Genomic DNA, 23,808 nt, shown 5'->3' with positions numbered 1-23,808 from the left:
AGGAACAAACCATGGCACGAATTCAGAAAAATGCGATTTGCTGGAGTTTACAATCGGGATTTTATCTGTATGTTATTTTGTTTTATCCCAATTCAGAAAAATCGTGGTCTTATTTTCACTCATCTTCCCAGATGAACAAACCAAGAGCACGAATTCAGAAAAATACAAAAACAAAGTGAAACGTGGGAGTTTACTGGGAAATGCTCTGAACTCAGAGTAGGATTGACTGTTCATCTTCTATGGTCTGGGGTGAAAAGAAATCAGAGGGTGGACGGTTGGATTGTAGATGGCATTTGGTATTTATACCACCCATCTTCAAATTCATCAAAATCCTTCATCCACAAAAATTCTAGCAAATTTTTGGCATTCTCACTGCATCTAAATTTGTATGGATTTTTTTAAATTTAATTGACTATCCATAGATTTGGGTGTACTCTTTAAATCCTCCTAAATCATAATTTGACTACACCATGATTTTAAAATCTTTTAAAATCCACTTTCAAACTCTTAATTGACTACACTCTAATTTTAAAATCTATTAAAATATTATCAAATCCTAATTTAACTACACCCCTAATTTTCTCTTTGCCTATATGTGGCAAGTAAATGGACATGAACGGAAGGATTTACATCAATCGGTGATTGCACTATCACCCAAATTCACGGCCTATTGCAAAATTTTGGAAGGAACATATTCTCCCTCTCTCTGGTCGCGGCCAATGGCAATTTGGCAAAGTAATCATACGTGGGCCTTGTTTCCACGCAGCATCACCATAAGTAATATTAGAGAGATTAAAAATTTTAAACTAAATTTACAAGTTAAATGATGTAATTATAAATGATTGAATTATTAATTAAATGTTGATTAACGTGTTTATTTTTTTATTTATTGATGGTATATTATTTAATTTGTAATTTAATTTAAAAAATTTAATCCTATATTACTCGCAAGGCCATTATTGCCATGCATGTCCGACAAAAAGTTAACCCTAGTGGTGGGTCCTTATCTGTGGCAAATCAACTTACCCTTGAGTGCTTGCTTGTAACCCTTTGGCCTTAATTTGGGTCCCTCCTCCAACGTCAATAAGATTTCCGTTGGTTTTTGCATTTTTGCTCCAATATCTAGTGTGAACATTGCTTGATGCTTCTAGATTACGTCTAAAGTTGATTTTTTAATTCGATATTGTCTACATTAAAGAATAGAGAAATGCAGTAAACTTTAGAATGATTGGCTATAATAATTTGATTCGGATTCGTTTTTAGCTAGGATTGAACTTAAAACTTTTCACTTACAAATGAAAAAAAAATATCACTAAACCGTAGTACTAAGTAACTCGTCTATAATTGCTTTTAATAAAGTTAGTTACCGAATACAAATGTTACTTTAGGAACTTAATTAAACATGGAGAAGTATATGTGTCTACCCAAATACGTACCATTATGTGTAGTGGTAGATTCAGGATTTAACTTGAACATCTCAGTGTTGAAGTTCCAGTTTTTTTGGAGGGAAAAAGCGTGTGAAGCAATAAAAAAAATTTCAATTTGTTTATTGAAACATTTCATTGAACACTTTGTGTGCTTATTGTCGTTGTACGAGCCATTTGCACACATGTCAACATATATTGACCATTATCGAAGCAATTTGTTAAGTGCTATCGAGAGTATCTGTCAAGTTATTTTGATGTAAATGTTGAGTGTTGCAGGTATATATATGCCTAGTAGGCATTACATGAAACACTTGATGAACACAAAAGGATCTCGTATCAAACACAAAAGGATCTCGTATCAAACAATCAAAAGGTCATTGGAGGACCTTCATAGGTGTGTTTCCCGGCTTCTAGATGGTCCTAAGACCACCTTGATCCCTACGTGGATCCACCCTTAGTTATGTGATAGCTTTATTCTACTTAAATTATTATACATACATTGTTGCTTTAAAAATGTGACATATCAATTATACCGTCCAGAATTTATTCATATTATAAAAAACTGTAATGATATGACCCGTTTTTCCGATAGAATCCTTAAACTTATTAAAACCATGACAGGCCTATACTAATTAGCTCTTGCTAAGTGCTTTGCATGGTTCAGGAAGATACATTTAGTTCCTTTCCATTATTGTAGGCTGAGCCAGCAAGTATCTAAGCCCTAAAAAATTTAATCATGGCTTCTTTCTGTAGGCTTTTTCAAAGTGAGATAAGTAAAGGTTGGTGGTGGTGTTACTATGAGCTTTCGTGGGTCCTCGGAAGAGTTTGGGGGGACAATACTTTGGAGCTTTAACGCCAACAGTTTGACACTTTGACTTCTTTGTCGTTTTAAGCTTAGAAGAATTCAGAAGTCCCTCTGATTCCCATATGATATGAGTTTGGTAAGGAAAGACTTTAGAATTATGTAGAGGGAAGAACAAATAATTTTTTCTTAGTCTACGGTTTAACAGTTCCTTATTTAATTACAATTTTATACAAGATAGTAATTAAATGTATAATTAACTGATGAGTAGAAATAATCAATGAAGGAATTGTGGGTGACTTTGAGGGGATTGTATCTGGAATAGAAACTTTAATTCCAAGATGCTTTGAAAAAGATGTTTAATTAGTTTACTGAAATGGTAAAACGGACTAGAACTCTTTCTGAATTTAGACTATAACTGGTATTAAAACTGTATTTGGAACATGCGTGAATGGATCATTACACTACCATAAAATATTGTTCGTCTGACAAAATTTGGTCCGATGAACCATATTTTGTTGGATAAAGTAAGTTTACCTGACGAAAATTTTCGTTGGTCGGGCAAAGATGGTTAACATATATGGTTTTTCCAAAGGCTTTGTGCGACAAAATAATTTTGTAGGGCAAGAACATTTTGTCGGGTAACATTTTGGCATCAAGGGAAAAAATGGCACGTATTTTATAAATTATTTTTAAGATGAAATCTTTAACTTGTAAACTAAATTAACTTTTTAACATATATAGTGCGAATGCATTATAAGCTAAAAATGGACATATGGCATAAAATAAAAGACAACAAGAGAACAAAACTAATTAATACAAGTGAAATTCATTACATAGAAGATTTTAATATCACACATAGATTCATTTTGTGTACATGTGCATTATTCATTTTCAAAAAACGAGACTTTACTTTCTTAAGAATCGTATCATTATTCACTTTTGTTGAATATAAGTTCTACATCAGAAAATTAAGAAAATAAAATACAATATATAAGGGGTCATTTTGGTTTCACATCCTTATCGTACAATATGTAAGTATATGGTTCCACTTCTAATAAGACCAAGATCTTTTGTGATAAAACTCAACACTGAAAAATACACGGTTAAGTTGAGACAATATCACTGTAGTTGAGAGGGGACGAGTGGCCTGTCTCTTTGAACCTCTGACAAGTTGAACCAAATCTGAAAACAAACGCTCTTAATCACTTAATGTAAGCTCCATAAAACTACAAAGACATATTAAATACATTGTTGATCATAAGTGAGATCCACAATCAAGCATAAAAATAAGTTACCACCAATAACCTTAACTTTCAACAAGCTAGCCAACCGCACACTTCACTGTTATGGGATCCTTCTAAAAATACACCTAACATGGTTTGATTGCTTTTGCATGGCCTGGAGAGAGTCCAGAAGTGAGCTAATTACTAAAAAGCAGAATTAGACAGCGAATCAAACAAAGAAAACTCAAAAAAGCAATTGTATGCAAAGGCTTGAGCAAGAAGCTTCAAAGAGATTAAAAGCCTCCCTACGACCCCTCGTCATCCCCCTAATGTCATGTATGACATTTCCACACAAACGCTACTACTTTACCTTATTATATTCCATTGCCATCCCACCGCCACCACCATGCACACACGCAAAGATAAAAAGCCCTCAATCATCACCACCAAAAGCCCCCCTTACCCCTCCCTTCACATTTCCTCTTCCTCTCAACCAAATCACAGCTTTCTAAATACGCCAGTCATAAAAGAAGGGCTTTCTAAATAAGCCATGAGAGTGCCTGTTTCTTCCCCACACAGCAACAACAACAACCAATCTCCCAAGCACAGCACCCAGACTAATAACCAAAGTGTCAACTTTCACCTAGGTATTTCGAGCTTGGGGGGCTACGAGCCCACCTCTGTTCTCGACCTCCGCCATAGCCCCAGCCCTGTCTCCGCCGAGAAACCCTCCAAAATTTTGGCAATCTCCGACGTACTGTCCCACTCGAACCATGACCCTGTGGAGTGGGAGGAGCAAGTGGACTGGGACTCAATCATGAGAGACTTAGGGTTGCACGACGACAACGTCCCGAACCTCAAGAATTCAATCCCGCAATTGAATTCAAACGATCCTCAGATTTCGGAGTACCTGCATCCTCAACCGTTCGATCCCTCCCAGCTCGTCCACTCCGATTACAGCATCAATCTCTCCGAAGTGTACTCCTCCCAGAATTGTTACGACCATGTGATCAACGACTTCCATCAATCGGGCAACTGGAACGTAGGGGTTGATTTCATAGAGGAATTAATCGGCGCTGCGGACCGTTTCGACTCGGACGAGTTGCCACTCGCACAGGTGATCCTAGACCGTTTGAACAACAGGCTTCGATCCTCCTCCCCGTCGAAACCCGTCGGAAAGCCACTTCAACGCGCCGCGGTTTATTTCAAGGACGCTCTTCAATCCCTCCTCAACGGCTCTGATACGGCGGCGCGCGAGTTATCTTCCTGGTCCGACATCGTCGAGACAATCCGCGCCTACAAGGGCTTTTCCGGAATTTCGCCAGTCCCGATGTTCTCTCACTTCACAACAAACCAGGCCCTGCTCGAAGCCCTCAACGGATCAGCCTTCTTCCACGTCATCGACTTTGACATCGGCCTGGGCGGCCAGTACGCTTCCCTAATGAAAGAGCTCGCCGAGAAAGCTGACGTGGCGAGCCGAAATAAAGGCAACCAGGTCCCACCGGTGCTCCGTATCACCGCCGTCGTGCCGGAGGAGTACGCCGTCGAGACCCAGCTGATTAGGGAGAACCTGTCCCAGTTCGCTCAGGAGCTAAAGATTAGGTTCCAGGTCGAGTTCGTCCCCGTCCGTACGTTCGAGATGATGTCCTTCAAGGCCGTCAAGTTCATGGACGGGGAGAAGACTGCGGTTCTTCTGTCGCCGTACATCCTCCGCCGCCTCTGCTCCCAGAACAACATCTCCTATTTTCTCGGCGACATGCGCCGCGTGTCGCCAAGCGTCGTGGTGTTCGTCAACGGGGAAGGGATGGGAGATTCTGGAACAACTTCCTTCCGAAGGAACTTCGTCTCCGGCCTTGAGTTCTTCTCAAACATGCTGGAGTCGCTGGACGCATCCGTGGCAGTTTCCAGCGACGTGGTGAAGAAGATTGAAACGTTTCTGCTGCGGCCGAAGATTCAGGCAGCGGTGGAGGCGGCTGGTAGGCGGATTCCGCCATGGCGGGAAGTGTTTCAGGGGGCGGGAATGAGGGCAATGGAGCTGAGCCAGTTTGCTGACTTTCAGGCCCAGTGCCTGTTGGGGAAGGTCCAGGTCAGGGGATTTCACGTGGCGAAACGGCAGGCCGAGTTGGTGCTTTGCTGGCACGACAGGGCCCTGGTTGCCACGTCGGCATGGAGGTGGAGTTAGGAGGAGCTAATTAGCATTAGCAGCTAGCTAGAAGACTAGCTAATAATTAAGCAGTTTTCTTTTCTCTTTTAATTACTCTAACTATTGGGGTGTAATTATGTGTTTAAGTGTTAAGGTAATGATCCCGACCAATCTGTTTTGTTAGGTTTGGGACTATTTTTTTTTGTTTTTATTTTTCCTTTTTCTTTTGATGTATGTTTTTTTTTTTTCGTCAATCTTTTGGTGTATGTTTGGTTATCGTTGTAACTTTTTTTTGCTTGTTTTGGAAGAAACATAAAAGGGAAGCTAAGCAAACTATTGGCAATGTCCCAACACTCAAATTATGAATCAATGGATTATGGATCTCATGTTGTCGTACATAATTTATTTTCTTATTGTCCTTTTTACTTAGAGGTTAATTTCTCTTTGCATATATAATGAATTCATTAACTAAAACATAGTTGGTTATCAGCCTTCTCCCCACCCTTGCTAATTGTCTCCCTTCCTTGTTTTCCCTACAACATTAGGCTCTTTAACGAGGAACAACCTCTTCTCCAATTGTAAATGAGAATTCTAAGTTCAACTTATTGTATGATGTTGGGGGATTTTTAAGTCAGAGCTGGACTTGGGCTTTGGTGGATATCCTTTTGCTTCCTCTGGTTCGTTGATGTACCAAGTCGTGGAATACCTCGAAAGAATTAGCGTGTCTTTGGAAGTATCTTGGTTGTATTAATGCCTCAAAGATAACATGATTTAAGCAAATACTAGGAAGTGAGGCGTGGTGCGGAAGTTAGAAGTTTACCAAGTTTAGTGTGAGAGAGAACTTGTGAATGGTTGCATGGTCTTGAATGATGAATAATCTGGGATTCCTAAGGGTCTGAGGATGCCTATATTAACTTAGGAAATTCAAGGAAACCTAGAGGAACCCTTAAAACCCTAGAAAGAAGATTTCCTTGAGGATCCAAGACTACATGCGCTTAAAGAAGAATCTCCCTGCTTGGTGTGATGCAAATCTCAATCCTCTCCCTTTTCTCTCTCTTTCTATTGTGTTATGTTATGTTATCCTTTATGTTGTGACTCCTACACCTTTTATAGGTGGATGGTAGATTTCCTAGGTTTCTCCTAGGGAATCCCTTGGTTTTGCCGTTTCTTTCTGCTTTGGCTAAGTCTTCCTCTCTCTTTTCCTCAGCGTAGCTATGACTTTCCTTTTTAACGTTACATTGATGGACATTGTCGGTCCCATGAAGACTGCATAATGCGCCTGGTTCATAGTGCCTTCTTCCTTGGTTAACCTTCCACATACATTGCTTCTGGCAACACGCCCATTTGTTTTTCTTCATCATTCTTTTGCGTGAGCTAAGAAGGGAAATACCCCTTCTCTCTTCATTAATGGATGCCCTGCTCTCACGTAAACCTGATACTTTGGATTCTAATTTCTTCCTAACTAGACTAGTTAGTTTGCTAAGGGAAAAAGGATTTTGGTTTGTTCGCTCCCAGACTTACCTACGTGAGGTTTAAAGATTGTGGGCTTGGATCTTCGGTGCTCCCAAGCAGCCTAAAGTCCTCAATAATCTTAATTCCACATAGACCCGATAATCTTCCATGACCATCCACATCACGGCCCACTTGGCATGCCTCTACACGTAGTATAGGCTTATTTTAGCAGCATTGTAGTTAGCATGGTTTGTCTATGACGACAATATCGTGACAAAGCTTGGGATGGTGAACATGCATGAGCTTGTACGGGCTTAGCGCAATTATACAAACAGTCTTCCATAAATCATTACTTTTTTTGCACCTTTGCATGTATTTAATCCTGGCTCAGGGTATTTCACAGAAAATCGAACTTTGAGACGTTATTGGGCTTGCATGTGACATTTTTGGACCCCAACAAATGACAACTTTGTTATCCAATTATGACTAACTTAATAGGTGGTTTGACTCAAACTCATCTCTAGAACATTGTTTTATAAAAAAAAAATGTAATTTTCTCATTGATGTGGTTTGGCCCCATCCAAGATAAGAATACACATTTTAGGCTTATTTGGTCCCTATAATTTAACTAGAATTGACAACTCACTATATTTAAGGACATGATGAAAAAAAATGATAAATTACTCATCAAGGAAACTTATCCATTTCAATTCTCCTAAAATAAGAGGATTAGAAAAGATGAACTTCCTTCATGCCTAATCCAATCAAAATAAAAAAATGGTTCTCCTTCATCTTCAATATAGCTTAAATATAGTTAGTTTTGATCAATTCCAATCTAATGATAAAACAAGACCGTTTAGTGTTATAGATGAATGCATATTGTGAATTATCTTGTTAGTTAGGGCTTCTGTTTCAACCTACTTTGTCTCGGGTTCAGACTTTTTTAACTTTGACTCTATAATTGGGCCGGTTAACGGTTGGGCCGATTTTCTTTGAAAAATTCACTCTTGACTTTTCCATTTCTATCAACTCCATATCTCGTGAAACGTAATTAACGGTTAGGAGGTTTCCCTGCGCGCTTTGCTCTGCTCTGCTCTGCTCAGAAATGGCTCTTCTCGGATCCAACATCACCAGCGAGGTCCTCTTTCTTCTTCCTCCTTCGATTCCAATTTCCTTTACTCTTCACTTACTGTTTGATACATTTATTTTCTCTTTGTTCTCGTTTCCGTTTCGTTGCAATTATTGTAAAAGACTGATTACCAAATTTTCGAACTCCAGTCTGATTTAGGGTTTCTCAATTATTGATAACTTGCGATTAAAATGCTTCTTGAACAATTTTTGTAATTATTCACTATAAGTTATTTAATTTTTTTGGAAATTTCCATTTCTGATGTAATTCGTGCGAGTAAAGTACAAGATAATTAATCGTAGGATTAGGAAATTGGATTGTGAAATTCAGTAACTTCAGGAAATTTTTGGAAATTTTGTTCATAAATCTTTTTTTGGTCAATAATTTTGTTAATACATCATGAATTTGCTTCTGTGTGTGTGTGTTTATATATCCATGGTTGATGCTTACGATTGTTCACTATTACCCTCATTGTTTTATGTAATATTGGAATCCATTAACTTTTCGATAATTAAACGCTAAAATTGACGTTTGAGAATATCTGATGCAGGTAGGGTTGAGGTTGCTACTTTGCCCTCTTGGTTCGAACATTGTACTCCGAACTGCATGGTAAGGCATGATTAATGTGAACTGCATGCTAAGGCATGATTAATGGTCATTTTCGTTAAACTTGGAATGTTGTTAGTTTATGAAAATACGTTGAATTTGTGCTCTGGTGTAGTTGTTCTGTGGGGATTGGTATACCAGTATACTGTACATGCAAGGCAATTGAAAGGAAAGATCGTATTGCACAAGAAAAGTGGCTTTTGTATTGGGCAGGTTGGAAATTATTAATTACTTTTGTTACTTTCCTTATTGTACTTTGTATTTGGATCGTGTTATGATTCTTAACTGTATACTATCAAGACTTATGCTTCTTTTGAACCCTATCATGCAAGTAATCTAATTTCACTTCAAATGATTGCAGCTTATGGATCTTTCAGCCTTGTTGAAATATTTTCAGACAAGCTTATTTCATGGTAAGATCTGGATCCTGTTCTTCAGAGTTACCGCATTTGTTATATCACATTTGCTACCTTTTACATATGCATGTTCATCTTTGCATATTTGCTCAGAATCCCATATTGGTTGGGTGTATTTTCAGGATTACTCTAGATCTCTTTAAATTTGTTACATTGACGGTTTCATTAAATTACTGATGAATAAGGTTGTATGTTTCAACTTTCAACCACAATTTGTTGGTGACTTGAAAAGCAAAAATACAATGTCGCCATTTTGAACAAAGAATAATAGAAAAAGGGTACCCTATACCTTCCATATACTTGCACTTTCCTCTGTCTGTGTTGTGACTATGAAACGATACCATTTTCCAACAAGAGTGTTTCATTAGCATTCAAAGTAGAATGTGTTTTCGACTATAGTTATAATTGAGGATCTATTGGCATAAGGAAACAGTATGTTATTTCGGACAATGTTAAAAGAAAATATATCACTACTAATTTTTTCATGCACTGAGTTTGATAGATAACCTCATCTTTATTTTTTGTTGTGACCAGGTGCCCAATGTACTACCATATGAAGTTTGCATTTCTTGTTTGGCTCCAACTTCCTACTGTTGATGTAAGTTCAGTTTTATTCTTCTCTTTGGAGTGTTTGTATCAATACATATGGAAGAAGAATTATAAAGACACCTGTCTGTCACAAAATTCAGTTGGTTATAATTGTCTATTTTCTCTCCCCCTGTCTTGCGTTCACTTCTAGTATGTCATTGCAATCATCCTCATATTCAGACTCGTTGTAACATCCTGGGAATTGTTGCATAATATTGAATCATTTCACCCCAAAAATAAAAGTTCGTTGTTTAAATTTGTTTTCATCTTTCTGTTTTGGATTATATTTTTCCTTTGGTAGATCGGGAAGTGATTTCACCAATGAAATTTTCTAATCTTAACCATTTTCCCCACCTACCTTACCACGTGGGCTCTTATCCTGTGATTATTAACAAAATCGTGTTACTTAATTACTGTGCATATGATTGTAAAACGAAGCTCATTGCTTGTGAGAATCTGCTAATCTATTTTACGAAACATATTTTCTTTGAACTAGGTTGTTTTTACTTTTCAGTTGTCATATCAAGTTTACAGGTAGGTCTTGGCAGTCAGACATCAAGGAAAGGATTAGAAGTCGTTTTGAAATTCTATATATTATTATTCTTTTCATGATTTTTATCCAATTTTGTTGGAACATCATCTGTTAAAGATGTTGACAGACACTTGGACGAAAAGAATTGCATATTCATTTGGATATTTATGGGTGCCTTATCTGATGTTTATAGTTGAATTGTTGAGCCGTGTTCAGAATGCTTTGTAACGTTTCATGGCCAACTGTGGTTATGTGCATACTTACGAGATATTGACACAAGGAGAAAATTTTGTTGTAATTAACTACCTGCTTTCTTCTATAAAATGAATTAGTAAGTAATTTTGCTCCTTTTGCATCAGGGAGCAAAGCAGTTGTACACAAGCCATCTACGCCCGTTCTTTTTGAAGCATCAAGCTAGAATTGATCAAGTTTTGGGGCTCACATATGGCGAAGTGGTATTCCCTCTGTCTTTATATAGTATAGATAAATGAGTTTATTGAATGTTAATTTGGTAAGCACTAAGCAGGACCCCTAAAATTGTTGTTTTGGATCCAAATGAACTGCTATGGAAGTGCTCTTTGTTGTTTACACTTTGTGGCTAAAATACTAAAATGTACACTCATTGAGGTATATTGGTTTCTATATTGCAGCATAAACTCCTTAGTGCACACCAAGCCGAGATCGAGTATGCTAGGGTTATGATCATGAAGATTTTGGGTTCAGGTGAGAATGATTTATCGCAACCTCACATGCCTGAAGTTTAGCTATAGTTTCTCTCCTGCATAGGGATTGTATATAATGGAACGATATATCATTAGGTTACAAAGGCTAGTAACTGGTCCCTGTTTTTTAAACTCGCCAGTTCATTTTCGTTGATTACAGTTGGTTGCTCTCCCTTGTTTTTAACAGACCAGCCACCTAATTCAGATGTACCCCGGCAGAATGCGATTGAAGGCCAGATCAGACCGCCTAATCCAGACCTACCAGGGCAGAATGCGATTGAAGGCCAGACTAGACCAGCACCAGTTTCGGAGTCTGATCACGATGATTAGTGTTGTTATTAAAAAGAGAATTATTATTGCTTTTCGAATGTATAGTTTTGAAATTCTTTCCGGCGCAATATAGAGACAAAACTACTTCCCTTGAATTAGGTTCTCTAAAATCTTTTGTTTGTCCGTTGATTTGTAAAATCTCCAAAGTAGCGGAACATAGTACTAAGAAAAACAATTTTGGGGTAAATTACTATTAGCATGTCATCTGTCGATTAGACAAATATCAAAAGATGATTCATTTTTCTCCACTCTTTGAGATGAGGTGTAATTCAACATTGTGGACCTTAATGTGAAGAATGAAGAGTGATGCTATTTAGACACAAAAACGAACATACTTGCTGACAAACTCTATAATACAAAAAGGTTTCACGCACAATTTTACGTCCTACTCTTATTAGAGTCAACAACTATCGGTTTTGTGCGTCCAAATAGAACTTTTAAACGATTCATGCTATTTGGACCGCCTTTGGTGACTACCTCTCTATTAGAGGTGGAAACCGATGTATTAGACAGGTAGTCAGTAACTCGTTCAGTAAAGGCGGTCCAAATAGCAGCACTCTAAAGTTTCCAAACAAGAGCGCAAATCGGCCGACGCCGACGCCTTCATTCGGGGGCATCACTTTGGATGAGTAGGGAAAGAGGAAAAATGGGGGACAAGAATACGAAGCCACAAATCGATTCAAAAACTACAAATACCAAATGGAGGTCAATCTATTATATACTCTTTCCAATGATACAACAATTTGCATGGTTCCCACTTCCCAGATGATCCAACTCAACAGCTAAGTTCACAAAGAAACGTTACTGTTACAGATAAAAGGGTTAAAAGTGTACAAATTAGTAAGGAAAACAAATTCTCTACGCTCAATTCGCAGAAGGGTCATGGCTTCCGGAGCTCTTAAATCTCTGTTACGGCGAGACTAATATGCCATCTCAACTGTTGCCCTCACCACCACCAGGCTGCTGCTCAAGGTTTGCTACTAAATCAGGTCCACATACTCGTGTCAATTCTTCCTGCATAGCAGCACAAACGTACTTTGTCAAAAGATCGACTGCACTCGTGCAACAGATTAGTGAAACATTTCGGGCAACTTGGATTGCTTTTAACGCATCATGCTAGAACTCTAATCAGCAAGGAATCTCTACCCGATGGATGTCATACAAGTAAAAAAAAAAAGGAACAAAGTGCAAGCGTGTAGAAACGGACCTTTATATTAGTATTCTCTGATGTAAGTTTCTCGCATTCCTCAGAAAGCCTGTGCAGCTCCTCTCTGAGGCTATGATTCTCATTGCTCAAAACCTCTACCCTTGCTTGTAGCTCTTCACACTCTGCCTGGAAACACATAAGAAACAGAAGAGCGATTTAGACATATGAATTATTTTTGTTCAGGTTTTAGCACATAATTATTTAAAACTTATCATCGTCCTGTAGCACAGGATGCATATCAAGAAAGGCAGATAGAACAAGAAATTCCTGTCAACAAGTACAGAAGTACATATGTACCTGCTTCCGTAATCTTGACCTCCTAGCTGACTCCCTATTCGATTGCTTTCTTTTCTGTCTTTTCAGTTCACGTTCGTCCTGTCAAAATCATGAAAATCAATGATGAGCTAAAACAACTACCAAAGTGCATTTTTGATTTTTAAGAAATATATTTATGAGTCACCATGACATGCCAATTTCAAAGTAAACGGAATCCAATTTCAAAGTACGAACTAAAAACGCCCAACATAACATGCCAAACAACTAGTCATGGTGACTACCAAAGTGCATTCCGTTTTACTACCAAACTCCTAGCTGACTACCTCTGCAAAATGTAAACGGAATCCAATTTCGAAGTACAAACTAAATTGAATGAACAATAAAATTTAAGTGTAATAGTTTTACTAACAAACCATTAAAGTTATTAACAAAAATAATACTTTCATTCAAATACAATCACACACATGTAGTCAGGTTTTCTCTTGGCAGACAATCTAACATGTTATTTTACTCGACTGTTATCTAGACCATTATTAGGTAGGATCTTGTTTAATTGTGCTTCCAGACTGGCAGTCTTGTGCCAAACTAAAATGCCCAACATAACATGTCAAACATCTAGACCGATAAAGTTTTGCATGAAAAACAAATAGTAATACTAAATAACAATTTAGAAGAAAAACAGAAAGACACGTACTTGAATCCAATGCTCACCACCAGCTGATGGGGCACCCGACAGATTTCCTCTCACTTTTGCTGCTCCAGCACCAGCAGGGGATGAATTCCATAAGTCCATTCCAATATTCAGATTAGTTCCAGGCATAGAGACAGGCTTCCCAGGCACTGAAGCCTGAATGGCCCCAGTGCTATTCTGTGCATTTGCACCTGAAAAATGAACTGTGAGAAAATCATTTCAGAAAATGTAACATAAGCAGGCAGTAGTATGAACAAGATTAATATACCATCTGCAAGCATCTTGTCAAAGCTCCCCTTCTTGTTTGCACCATACTCCTACAGAGAAATTGGGTATGTTATCATTAGAAGGAAAAGGATGCATCATACAGAAAGAATGTTGTTAGGTTAATATGAAACTCTAAAGACGGCATCCAAGTTTAGATGTTTGCAAGCATGAAGTGGCCAATGCTAGTTTTCTAGATGGGGTTCGAAAGCTGCCAAACTCTGCTAGCCATTTTTAGGTTAATATGAAACTCTAAAGACGGCATCCAAGTTTAGATGTTTGCAAGCCTAAAGTGGCCAACGCTAGTTTTCTAGATGGGTTTAAAAAGCTTCCAAACTCTGCTAGCCATTTTAAATAGTTACCAATATCACCGATTAGTAATTAGATGTAATGCACATACACACCTGATGGTTAGCATTATCATCACTTCCATCGGAGGAACCCTCGCTACCACTTTCACCACTACATCGCCAAAAACTTACAGTCAGATCAAGGCACAGTGCCAATAGATAAATGTTCTATGGAACACATGTCAAAAGAAGAGAACAATCTAAAAACTTGTCAAAAGCAAAAATCCAAAGCAAAGATCAGCACACCTTTGTGAAGCACCATCATTTCCTGAACCTGAAGTTGCCTTTCCACTCTCCACAGCCTTGCCACCAGCCAAACTTGCATTTCCTGCAGCTCCCTTGGTCTTTTTAGTTGAAACCCGCTCTTTCCCATCAGAACCCTTCCCTTCCAACTCCGGGGCTGGTTGTGGTGCGCCTGGAGTCTACAGAATAATTGGATAAAAGAAATAAGCTGATCAGGTAGAGATCTTTCCTAAATAACAGTGTCCATTTTTATCAATGAAGACAGATGCACATGTAGAGGAATAGCATTATACCGTGACCATACTAGGATGAGCATAAACTCCACCTGGAGGATACATGGCCGGATATGGAACTGGAGTTCCATATGGCGGCATCATAGGATGCTGAAAAATAGTAAACAACAACAAAGAATAAAAACCACCTCTTTCTGGAAAAAGAAGACGCAAACAAAAAGCAACCGCTCCCTAAGAAACATGTATGTCAGTGTATAATCCCCAAGCAAAAGACATACCTGGGCTCCCCACATATAAGGGTGTGGAGTTGGGGAAGCAACAGTGGAGGCAAAAAAGGGAGGCGGAGTACCACCAGGACCATAATAAGCCTAAACAAGAAAGTTTTCCGTAAGCTATTAAACTCATTTATAAGGATATCAAATATATCTATCTAGCTTACTTAAAAAAAAATTACATATTGATCCAGAATGTGTTTTCATCATGAACCTGCATAGGGCTGGACCAATCGGGATATGAAGGTGGTGTTGGTATTTCCTGCACAATCATCAGAAACAGATAAAAAACTCGAACTGTGATAGGATTGAAGACGAGGACAGAGGATGGAACTGAGGGAATTACCTGAGCTGTTGAAGCTTGTTTGGAAGGCTTAGGAGGAGTACCTTCTTCCCCTGTCCCCATTTTCTATCGGCTCAGCAAATACCCCTTTTTAGTTCTAAATTTACCAGATCACGTTTATTCTTCAAAATAATCTATGAAGCACCTGATAGACACCATAATTAACAGTCCTCAGATTCACTAATTACATGCTTAAATTTAACAGACACCAAAATTAACAGTCCCCAGACTCACTAATTATATGCTTAACATTTAACATCAGCAAAATCACTAATTCAATTAATAAAAAACAAATTACTTGCTCAATTGTTGAAAAAATTACATTCGAATTCTCAAGTATTTACTGTTCATCCGCACAGATTTGAAACTCAAAGCTACAAAATTAACTAATTTTCCCACATCAGAGGATTAAATTACACCTACCCTTAATCCAAAATTAATTAATTTTCCCACATCAGAGCTCAAAATTCAAATCAACCATTACAATCAAAAGCTGATAGTAAATCAAATAGCAGAAGCAACAGATTGACTTATGCAAATAACACAGAAATCTATAAAAAAAACAAAAACAAAAATAAAAACAAAAAAAACAAAACTGAGATGTTTGGCACAAATTGTAGAACACAAACACGAAATCGAAGGGCAACTAAGAAGAATCGGGCCAGGAGACGCGTGATTCGAGAGAATCATAAAAGGAGAGAGAAAGAAGAGCTAGAGAGAGAGAGAGAGAGAGAGAGGCAGACCTGCTTTCATGGCGTTCAGAGAGAGTGAGGTGGAAGTCCAGGTGGAACACCACTTTATTTAAGATCAACGGCCACCAGATTAGGAATCTAGGGTTTTTGGATTTGGAGAGAGAGAGAGAGAGAGAGAGAGAGAGAGAGAGGGAGGCTGTGTCTGTGTGTGTCCGTTGGCTGCTGGGCTTTCAGTTTGTCGTTGTTTAGTTGGGACGGGGGAGTGACTGGATATGTTGTGTAGGAGGGTGATCCAGTGTGGCGGAGGTGTACCGGAAGAGAAGAAGGGGTTAGGGTTTGCCGGAGGCGACACGTGCGAGGAAGAGGCGTCCAGCTGTCCACGTTTCACTGGATTAGATCGTGACGGTGCATATGCCACGATGACTCATCCTGACAACTACCTTTCCTTTATTATATTAATTAATTAATTAATACTTTATTTTGTTATTTATTTTATTAATTTATCTTCTTCTTCATCCTTGATTGGCTGCCACGTCAACTTAAAAATAGTATGGCGATATCTATTGACACGCCCCAATCTTGATATCATTCTAATACTAGGATGGACACGTGCTGACCGACACCTGAGGGTGATAAAATCATTTTTACCATGCCTAAAAAGGAAATATGTGATTAGACAGAATATAATAATCCAGAACCGTGTTCAAAGTATACAACTAACCAAGAATAATGTGAAAGAATTATTATAAAAAGGAAAAAACAAAAGAATAGGTCCTACCATGAGAAGACTCGAAGATCCTTATGCGGAAGTTTCCTGACACCAGGATTGTGTACCTCGATTCTAACTCCTGAGGGAGTGCAAAAACAAAAAATGTCAGTGGACCAAAGTTTATAATAATACTAATAATAAGAAAACCATTTTATTTTTTAACATACTAAACCCCTGTTTTCAAAACATATATATAGTACTACATAATATATTTTCTGAAACTCTAGCATGCTGTGAAATCATTTGTAAAACACGTATGTGTAAAACAATGCTCGGAGATGGTAGCAAAGTCGCCTAAATGCAAATCCGTAAAACCTCTGCCCGAAGGCAAATCCACAACTCTCATCGATATTGTACTCTTTAGAGGTATCATAGTCGCCCGAAGGCAGTACATGTCCATCACCCGAAGGTGAAGCTGTACGACACTAGGTTATGCTAGTGAAGAAACCATGGTCCATCACCGAACGGTGAAGCTGTCCGACTATGGGTTACGCCGGAGAAAATGATATATAACATCACACACCGACATTAGCCCCGGGCTAGTGAAGCTGGGGGGGTATATCATCAATATCATCAACTCCTCATTCACCCAAATGCAGTACTTGTCCATCACTCGAATGTGAAGTTGTACGACATTGGGTTACGCCAGTGAAGAAACCATGGTCCATCACCCGAAGGTGAAGCTGTACGACTCCGGGTTACGCCAGATAAGAGGTATATACATAAATCTCCTCAACTGTGTCCTATGGCCATAAACATCAACATACTTATGTTGTGTGGATGTGTTGTATGATAACCCGCTAGATGAGCATCGAAAACATACCTCAAAATTTCATATCCAAATCTGAAGCTCAAAACTCAAAGTCACATCTAATAAATCCATATAATAATCATATCTGAAAGTCATAAAAAGTTATATACGAGAATCCAATAATTTATATCCTTTAGTAAAACAAAATTTCAATAAATCATAAATAATGCCTAAAACGTTAAATCATGAAATCATGTTTTTCGTGAATGCAAGCTTAATATTTTATAAAACCATGCAAGTTAAGAAGAGGTTCACTCACATTATTCTATCACCCATAAGCCACTTGAACTAGCAATGATGGCTTCGCTTCTTACCAACGCACCTAAACACAAAGAGAGGACATTTTAATAAAGCTCTACTAAAATAGTCGAATTTCAGGAAATGAGTAGCGGATTTGGATTCGGCACGTCGAAAAACCTAAGAAGGGACCTCAGGTTCCCCCACGCGCTGCCACAAGGAGGCGGCCTGGAAGGCCGCATGCTGCCATACGCCGAGTTAAGTCGTCGGAAAAGTCGCTGGCACAGCCGTGGACGGTGGCAGAGAATAGTACCTCCAATGGAGGCGCGTGTGATCCACACGCCGAGCATGGAACCTGGGCTAGAGTCTGGGTTGGGTCGAACCCGGGTTGGATTTGGGCTTGGGTTGCTATATTGGGCCTGGGTTATTGGGTTAATGGGCCGGGTTATTGGACTGGGTTTGGGTCGGTCATTTGGGTTAATGGGCCAAGGGTTAATGGGTTGGCCAGATTGCATGGCCCAAGATTTTGGCCCGGTTTTTAATTGGATTTGGGCCTGGAATATCAAACTGAGTTGGGCTAGTTTTAGGTTGCGGGTTAGGTTTGACCTGTTTATGTTCGTGGGTCACCATACCCAATGAAGAAAAAGGCCGGATTTCGGCAAGGAAATTCTTGTGCTCCGATCGAGCTCAAATCTCAACCAAACTTTACAAATCAATATATCAAATTGAACCCCGAGAGACAAAGAATCAAAAGATACCTTTCTCATGTCCAACCGTGGCCAGAATACAACTCGAAAGATGCTGGATTTCTTGCCAAAAACTAGAAAATCCTTCCTGAAATCATTTTAGTCCTAAACCAATCCAAAACACATAAACGTGCTCAAAATCGAACGACAAGGATGAATAGATAAGGTTTAGAGTATTCCCGAGGCTTACCTTGGCCGGGATCGTGGAGAACTCGCCGGAGCAATTTCGGGAATAGTGGTGGTGCCACTGTGCAGCTAGACAGAGAGAGGATGAGGTGTTTCAGCTGATTCAAGGTCGTGGTGGAAAGGTCCAGATAATGGTAGTGTCGCCAGAGAGTGAGCCACAATGGTGGGGGTGATGGTTCTTGGTGGTTGTAGAGATGGGGGAAAAAGAGGAAAAGAGAGAGAAAGAGGTATCCGGAAGAGAAATGAAAGGGAGAAGATTCTAGAAAACCGGAGAAAGAGCTGCCACGTGTTAGCTCGGGGGTGGTCAAAGGTGGAAAATATCTCTACTTGGAAAATTACCAAAATACCCTTATTGTTCCGCGTTTTGTAAAATCTTCGTTTTAGCTCCAAATTCACTTCCGCTTACGTCCACACATTTGTAACGATGAGTACTACGAGGCTATGCCAAGGGAATGAATCTTACGTGACACGACAATGCGGTCAACAAAAGTTAGCTTTTTTGCCTTGGAGGGTATTTTTGTAAATTCGCACATTAAAATTATAGAAACCGTAATATTTGGGGACGAGTCATTACATTTACACATCGTCTTTCACACTCTCTTAATTTCTGATTCACTGGATCAAATGAATTGAAGGAGATGATAAGAATTAACAAGAGTGTAATAGAAGTAAAAAATAGTGTGAATACCACTCCCTAAAAATATTGAATTTCAAAAGTACCATGATGTTTTAATTTTTTTTTCATTTTAGACTTAAAATTTGAGAAGTAAAAATAAATGTGTGAATAACACTCCTAACAATATTGAATTTCAAAATGGATTGTGAAGTTTAAATTCTTTCATTTTACACTTAAAAATATTCAAATTCTCACTTTACGTTTATAGTTGGATTAATTTTTCATTATATTGGCAACAATGAGAATGATACTCTCATATGGACTAATGTGTAAGTTATATTTGTATTATCTTGACAAATGATATAAATTAATATAATTTTAAAACTTTAGGTGTAATGTGAAAAATTTAGAACCACATACCCAAGGGCGGAACGAAGAATTTTTTCTTGAATGGGCTAGTTCAAATTTATACAAAAGCATATATTCATTATTTTGTTTATATAAAATTATATAATAATCAACACGAAGCAAGAACAATGAAATATAAACTATTCTCAAATCGTACTCTAATAGACAAACTCAAGGACAATATAAATAATTAACCTACTAATTAAATAAAAAAAATAAGTAAACAAAGAGATTAAGAACATACTAAAGGTGATATTTATTGGAAAATCTCAAAACGAAGTATGGAAATTGCAGAGGCAGGATTTAATGGTCGATTAAAATAAAAAATTCTTTTTCCTTTCCTGAGTACAAATAGGATAAAAGGATGGACAAGGGAGAGAAAACTTATTTATTATTTTTAGTATAAAAAATATTATTTATTACCTATTATACACTAAATAAACATTAAATAAAACATAGATATGAGGCCAAATTCAATGAGTACAGGAGCCAGGAAATTTCCTTTTTTTGTTTGGAAAATTGTTGCACATTTTAGCAATTTCAAGCACGAATTTACTTCAGATTGTGGAGGTATTGTATGATATTTCTCTTACTTTGTCTTTGATTGGGCACATTGTGAAAGATATCAAGGTGCTCCTCCATTTAATCACTGAAGGTAAAATTATCCATACTCATTGCCAAGCAAACTCGGTTGCCCATCGCATTGCAAAAATTGGTCTCTCGGTGCAACAAGACTATCGAATGGTATTCCCCCAAGTATTGCCACTGAATGTAATGCCATGATTGGCTCTTAAAATAAACATTTGTACCGAACCACTTTTGAATTTAATGAGTTCTACTACCGTGTATATTTTTTTTCAACAAAAAACTTGCACGAATATAAGATCTTCTACGTACATGAGAACCACCATAGCATATGATTAGAATTGTTCGACTATTAACTTCTCAATTTTTTGATGAAAATATGATCATTGCATTGTTAGATTGATATATGTGTTGGTCAACTCGTGTTCGTACATGGACATGACACAATTTCAATTTCGTGAAATTGAACACGATTGGTACCACCTGTATACATACAATGTAATATGATGATGTAGTGTATTGAATCCAATCATGTTATCACATGTGTTAGGGAGTTTCTATTCCAAATCCCAATTCTTGGAATGAAAATGATATATTTACACACGTGTTAGGAGGTGTGGTCATAAATTGGTTTTAAACTTGTCATTCACGATATTTGAACTTAAAATCTCACTTACAAGTAAAAAAAAGAAAAAAATACTACTGTAGTACTAAGTGGGGAATTAGAAATCAGATTTTTGGTGCAAAAGCGATTGTAGTTGAAAGGCTCTCAAAATTTTCTTTTAAGGACCCACACATGGTGTTCTATAAGATAACACACGAATTCAAGTCTCTCATTTCTGTATCCTGTACAATACTCTTTCTTTCTGTTTTTGTATCTTTCAAAAACTCTAGATACACGCAATCACTTGCATATCTTCTTTACCTATAAAGTTGTTTTTTTTACCCTAATTAAAGTAGCTTTTTACAAAAAATTCACAATGATGTGATCACTTAGTCAACATATAAGATAACACCACTAAGCCGCCCTCTAGTTAAAAAGGGAAACAAAATCCTTATCTGCAACAAAAGAAGCTCACATAATTCATCGGAACCAGCAATTCAATCATCAGAAAAAAAGAGTCACTGTGACTAATCACGTTAACTTGCACGAAACAATTCATTACTAAAATATGAGTTTGCTTAAGCCGCAAGCCAGCATCGGAGCTTTGTACGATATAAAAAAATCCAACAGTTTGAGCACAGAACTGAAAGTGTGCTAGTGATCAAAGTTCAAAACATAGCTTTGATATCAGAAGAAATATTCAACTGCGAAAACGAGTACAAACTTTGTTTTTTTTTTGTTTCTTTGAAGCTGTGTATGCAGTTTCTCTCTAGCCTCTAGTCTCTATCTATTTTTATTCGATGGTTCCTAACAAGATGTATCTGTACAGTTGCTTGTAACACAAGTTACAGAACAACAGTTCAGCTCAGGAGCCCTGGCTGTGTCTACCCTAATCTCTATATCTGTGGTTCTACTCTGTATCCTACAAAACTTGAGCTGATAACCGATCACTCATGCACCGCTACAGGTCGACAGCAAAACAAGAAGAAACTTGATCTGCACTTCTTTCTCCTTTTAGCTTTCTTTTTCTTTTCGGACCTGTCAATCAATTGGACTTCGGGAGGCTCTTGTTCCTTCACGTTGCTCTCTTGATGTTCAGCTTCTGGCACATTGACTGCTGGAGGTTCCGTCTCAGCTGCACACAGTTGCTTGTGATAGTTGGAAAGATGGCTCGTGATCTCCATGAACTCAGGTCGGATCCTTGGGTCATCTGCCCAACAGGACTCCAATAGCGGCACGAGGTCCTGAGGAATGTCGTCCAGCTCTGGCCGTATTTGCTGAAAGAACAAAGAGAAGTCATCCACCAACAGTCATTCAACTTCTGAAAATATTTTTTTTTATGTACACTCGGTCCATCCCCAGAAAAATCAAACTCTTAACTAAAGAAAATTTCAATAAAAAAGTCAGCTAGCAGATAATGTTGTTAGTCATCTTAAGGCATCTCAAAATAATCAAGCACCATATAATGGAAGTGAACTAAATCTTAAAAGAGAATACAGATAGGAAAGCATTCAATTACTTGATATAGCTATTGGATAAATTTTCGGGTTTCTGGTTCATCAGTTTCTGTTTGAATGACATTCATACGACTTACATTCGCCGATGCATATGCAACCAATATATTAGTCCGTCCAGAGAAAGGAATTCGGTTTACAATCAGTTCCCACAGAACTATCGAAAAGCTGTACACATCTGCCTTGTGATCATATTCCTTCTTCGTTCCTTTTGGAACTGGCTCCTTGCTGAATAGCTAAGTCAGATAAAAAGAAAAATACAATTAGCTATTTTATGAATATTTTGTTGTTGTTGCAGTATATGCATGAATAACGAATGAAGAAACACAAAAACTGAAAAAAGTGCACCTCGGGAGCCATCCATCTGTAGGTCCCAGCCTCAGATGTCATGTCCCCGGATATTACCTCCCTTGCGTGGCCAAAGTCAGCCACCTTAATCTTGTTCAGGTCTTCTGTAAGGAGTAGGTTGGCTGGGGAAAAAAAATAAGAGTATCTGTTAGAATTAAATTCCTTCGGTAAACGATGTTTAAATCCTATTGTTCAAGAATTAGAACTGAGATGAGTATGCAAAACCAAAAGAAAGCATGATGAATTTACATATGCATTTCTGGAAAATGTTCAAAACTAAAAATGAGTAAATTTTTTTGTGGATCTATGAATGAACTCCTTTACAGTTACAAGCGGGACATGTAGCCAATCCAAGCGCCTGATCAATTGGTCCCCTTGTCAAAATAAACTCAAACAACTAGAACAAAAAGGAAAGAACAAGGAAAATGAACAATAACCTGGTTTCAGGTCACGGTGGATAATGTTGAATAAGAAGAGTATCCAAGATAACTCTAATGATCCCAAGAAGAAGAAAATAGAACACACTCTTAAAGAAAGCTCACAAAACAAACTAATTAGCAAAGCTTTTCTTATTTAGCTCTAGGCTTTGTTTTTCCTTGGATGATTTACAATGCTTGAGAACTTAGGTATTTATAGCAAACCAAATGATTAAACTAAGATTATTTATTACCACACAAAACACATTAATTGCACCTAATAATTTTTATTCAACCATACCTAACATTGCCTAACTTTCCTTGCCTAACTTTGACATTGATTTTCAACACTCCCCCTCAATGTCAGCTCTCATTCTTTGCACTGTGCTGAGCAGACAGCGAAAATTTTCGAGCTTGCCTGTACTTAAACTTTTTGTGAACAAGTCCGCAACTTGATCATTCGTCTTGACTTGTCTCATCTCAATCTCTTCTTGTAGAACCTTTTCTCTGATAAAGTGGTAGTGCACTTCCACATGTTTAGTTCTTGCATGAAAGACTGGATTTTCTGCCAAGCGAATGGCCGATTGGTTATCACAGTACAATGGTACTGGATAATCTACTGGT

General features: G+C 38.0%; 3 protein-coding genes and 1 pseudogene across 9 annotated transcripts in view; 2 read left to right on the top strand and 2 right to left on the bottom strand.

Annotated features, from left to right (window-relative positions):
• The first annotated feature begins 3,721 nt into the window (after positions 1-3,721).
• On the top strand, positions 3,722-5,999 carry LOC137748235 (scarecrow-like protein 15 pseudogene; annotated as a pseudogene). The gene has a single exon (XR_015956894.1). The product of XR_015956894.1 is annotated as a scarecrow-like protein 15 pseudogene (transcript).
• A 2,039-nt stretch (positions 6,000-8,038) lies between these two features.
• LOC137748493 (HVA22-like protein k) lies at positions 8,039-11,621 on the top strand. Of its 3 annotated transcripts, none has more exons than XM_068488651.2 (8): positions 8,039-8,188; positions 8,730-8,788; positions 8,901-8,998; positions 9,147-9,198; positions 9,736-9,799; positions 10,681-10,776; positions 10,972-11,044; positions 11,249-11,621. In XM_068488651.2, the coding sequence occupies exons 1-8, from the start codon at positions 8,156-8,158 to the stop codon at positions 11,371-11,373; spliced, it is 600 nt and encodes a 199-aa protein (XP_068344752.1). In that variant the 5' UTR covers positions 8,039-8,155; the 3' UTR covers positions 11,374-11,621. The 3 variants fall into 3 exon arrangements, with proteins under 3 accessions (XP_068344752.1, XP_088542264.1, XP_068344751.1); XM_088686138.1 differs by having other exon boundaries at positions 11,204-11,621; XM_068488650.2 differs by having other exon boundaries at positions 8,040-8,188; positions 11,231-11,621.
• A 445-nt stretch (positions 11,622-12,066) lies between these two features.
• LOC137747537 (G-box-binding factor 1) lies at positions 12,067-16,390 on the bottom strand. 4 transcript variants are annotated; one of them, XM_068487666.2, is made up of 12 exons: positions 15,996-16,390; positions 15,256-15,397; positions 15,124-15,171; positions 14,916-15,005; positions 14,698-14,787; positions 14,408-14,583; positions 14,216-14,273; positions 13,816-13,864; positions 13,551-13,738; positions 12,878-12,955; positions 12,581-12,706; positions 12,067-12,387 (listed from the first exon to the last, which is right to left on the bottom strand). In XM_068487666.2, exons 2-12 carry the CDS (start codon positions 15,313-15,315, stop codon positions 12,307-12,309), a joined length of 1,044 nt encoding a protein of 347 aa, XP_068343767.2. In that variant the 5' UTR covers positions 15,316-15,397; positions 15,996-16,390; the 3' UTR covers positions 12,067-12,306. The 4 variants fall into 4 exon arrangements, with proteins under 4 accessions (XP_068343767.2, XP_068343766.2, XP_088542281.1 ...); XM_068487665.2 differs by having other exon boundaries at positions 13,551-13,750; positions 15,996-16,243; XM_088686155.1 differs by having other exon boundaries at positions 15,092-15,171; positions 15,996-16,187.
• A 5,183-nt stretch (positions 16,391-21,573) lies between these two features.
• LOC137746679 (serine/threonine-protein kinase STY13) overlaps positions 21,574-23,808 on the bottom strand; it is a 9,332-nt gene continuing 7,097 nt past the window's right edge. Inside the window, exons 4-7 of the mRNA XM_068486684.2 lie at positions 23,206-23,230; positions 22,769-22,890; positions 22,501-22,656; positions 21,574-22,183 (exon numbers count right to left, since the gene is read on the bottom strand). Coding sequence (XP_068342785.2) covers positions 21,854-22,183; positions 22,501-22,656; positions 22,769-22,890; positions 23,206-23,230 — 633 coding nt within the window. The 3' untranslated portion in view covers positions 21,574-21,853. The remainder of the gene's footprint in view (positions 22,184-22,500; positions 22,657-22,768; positions 22,891-23,205; positions 23,231-23,808) is intronic.

This window comes from Pyrus communis, chromosome 2 (assembly GCF_041283825.1).
Source record: "Pyrus communis isolate YQ-2024b chromosome 2, ASM4128382v1, whole genome shotgun sequence".
NCBI lineage: Eukaryota > Viridiplantae > Streptophyta > Magnoliopsida > Rosales > Rosaceae > Pyrus > Pyrus communis.
The sequence above is the reverse complement of the archived record's forward strand: the minus strand, read 5'-3'. Positions and strand labels throughout refer to the sequence as shown.

Coding starts and splice junctions, on each gene's coding strand:
- LOC137748493 (XM_088686138.1), top strand. CDS start 8,156: ATGGCTCTTCTCGGATCCAACATCACCAGCGAG. Junction 8,189..8,729: donor GATCCAACATCACCAGCGAG/GTCCTCTTTCTT, acceptor TATCTGATGCAG/GTAGGGTTGAGGTTGCTACT. Junction 8,789..8,900: donor ATTGTACTCCGAACTGCATG/GTAAGGCATGAT, acceptor GCTCTGGTGTAG/TTGTTCTGTGGGGATTGGTA.
- LOC137747537 (XM_068487665.2), bottom strand. CDS start 15,315: ATGGGGACAGGGGAAGAAGGTACTCCTCCTAAGCCTTCCAAACAAGCT. Junction 14,274..14,407: donor AATGATGGTGCTTCACAAAG/GTGTGCTGATCT, acceptor TTGGCGATGTAG/TGGTGAAAGTGGTAGCGAGG. Junction 12,388..12,580: donor CAGAGAATACTAATATAAAG/GTCCGTTTCTAC, acceptor GCTGCTATGCAG/GAAGAATTGACACGAGTATG.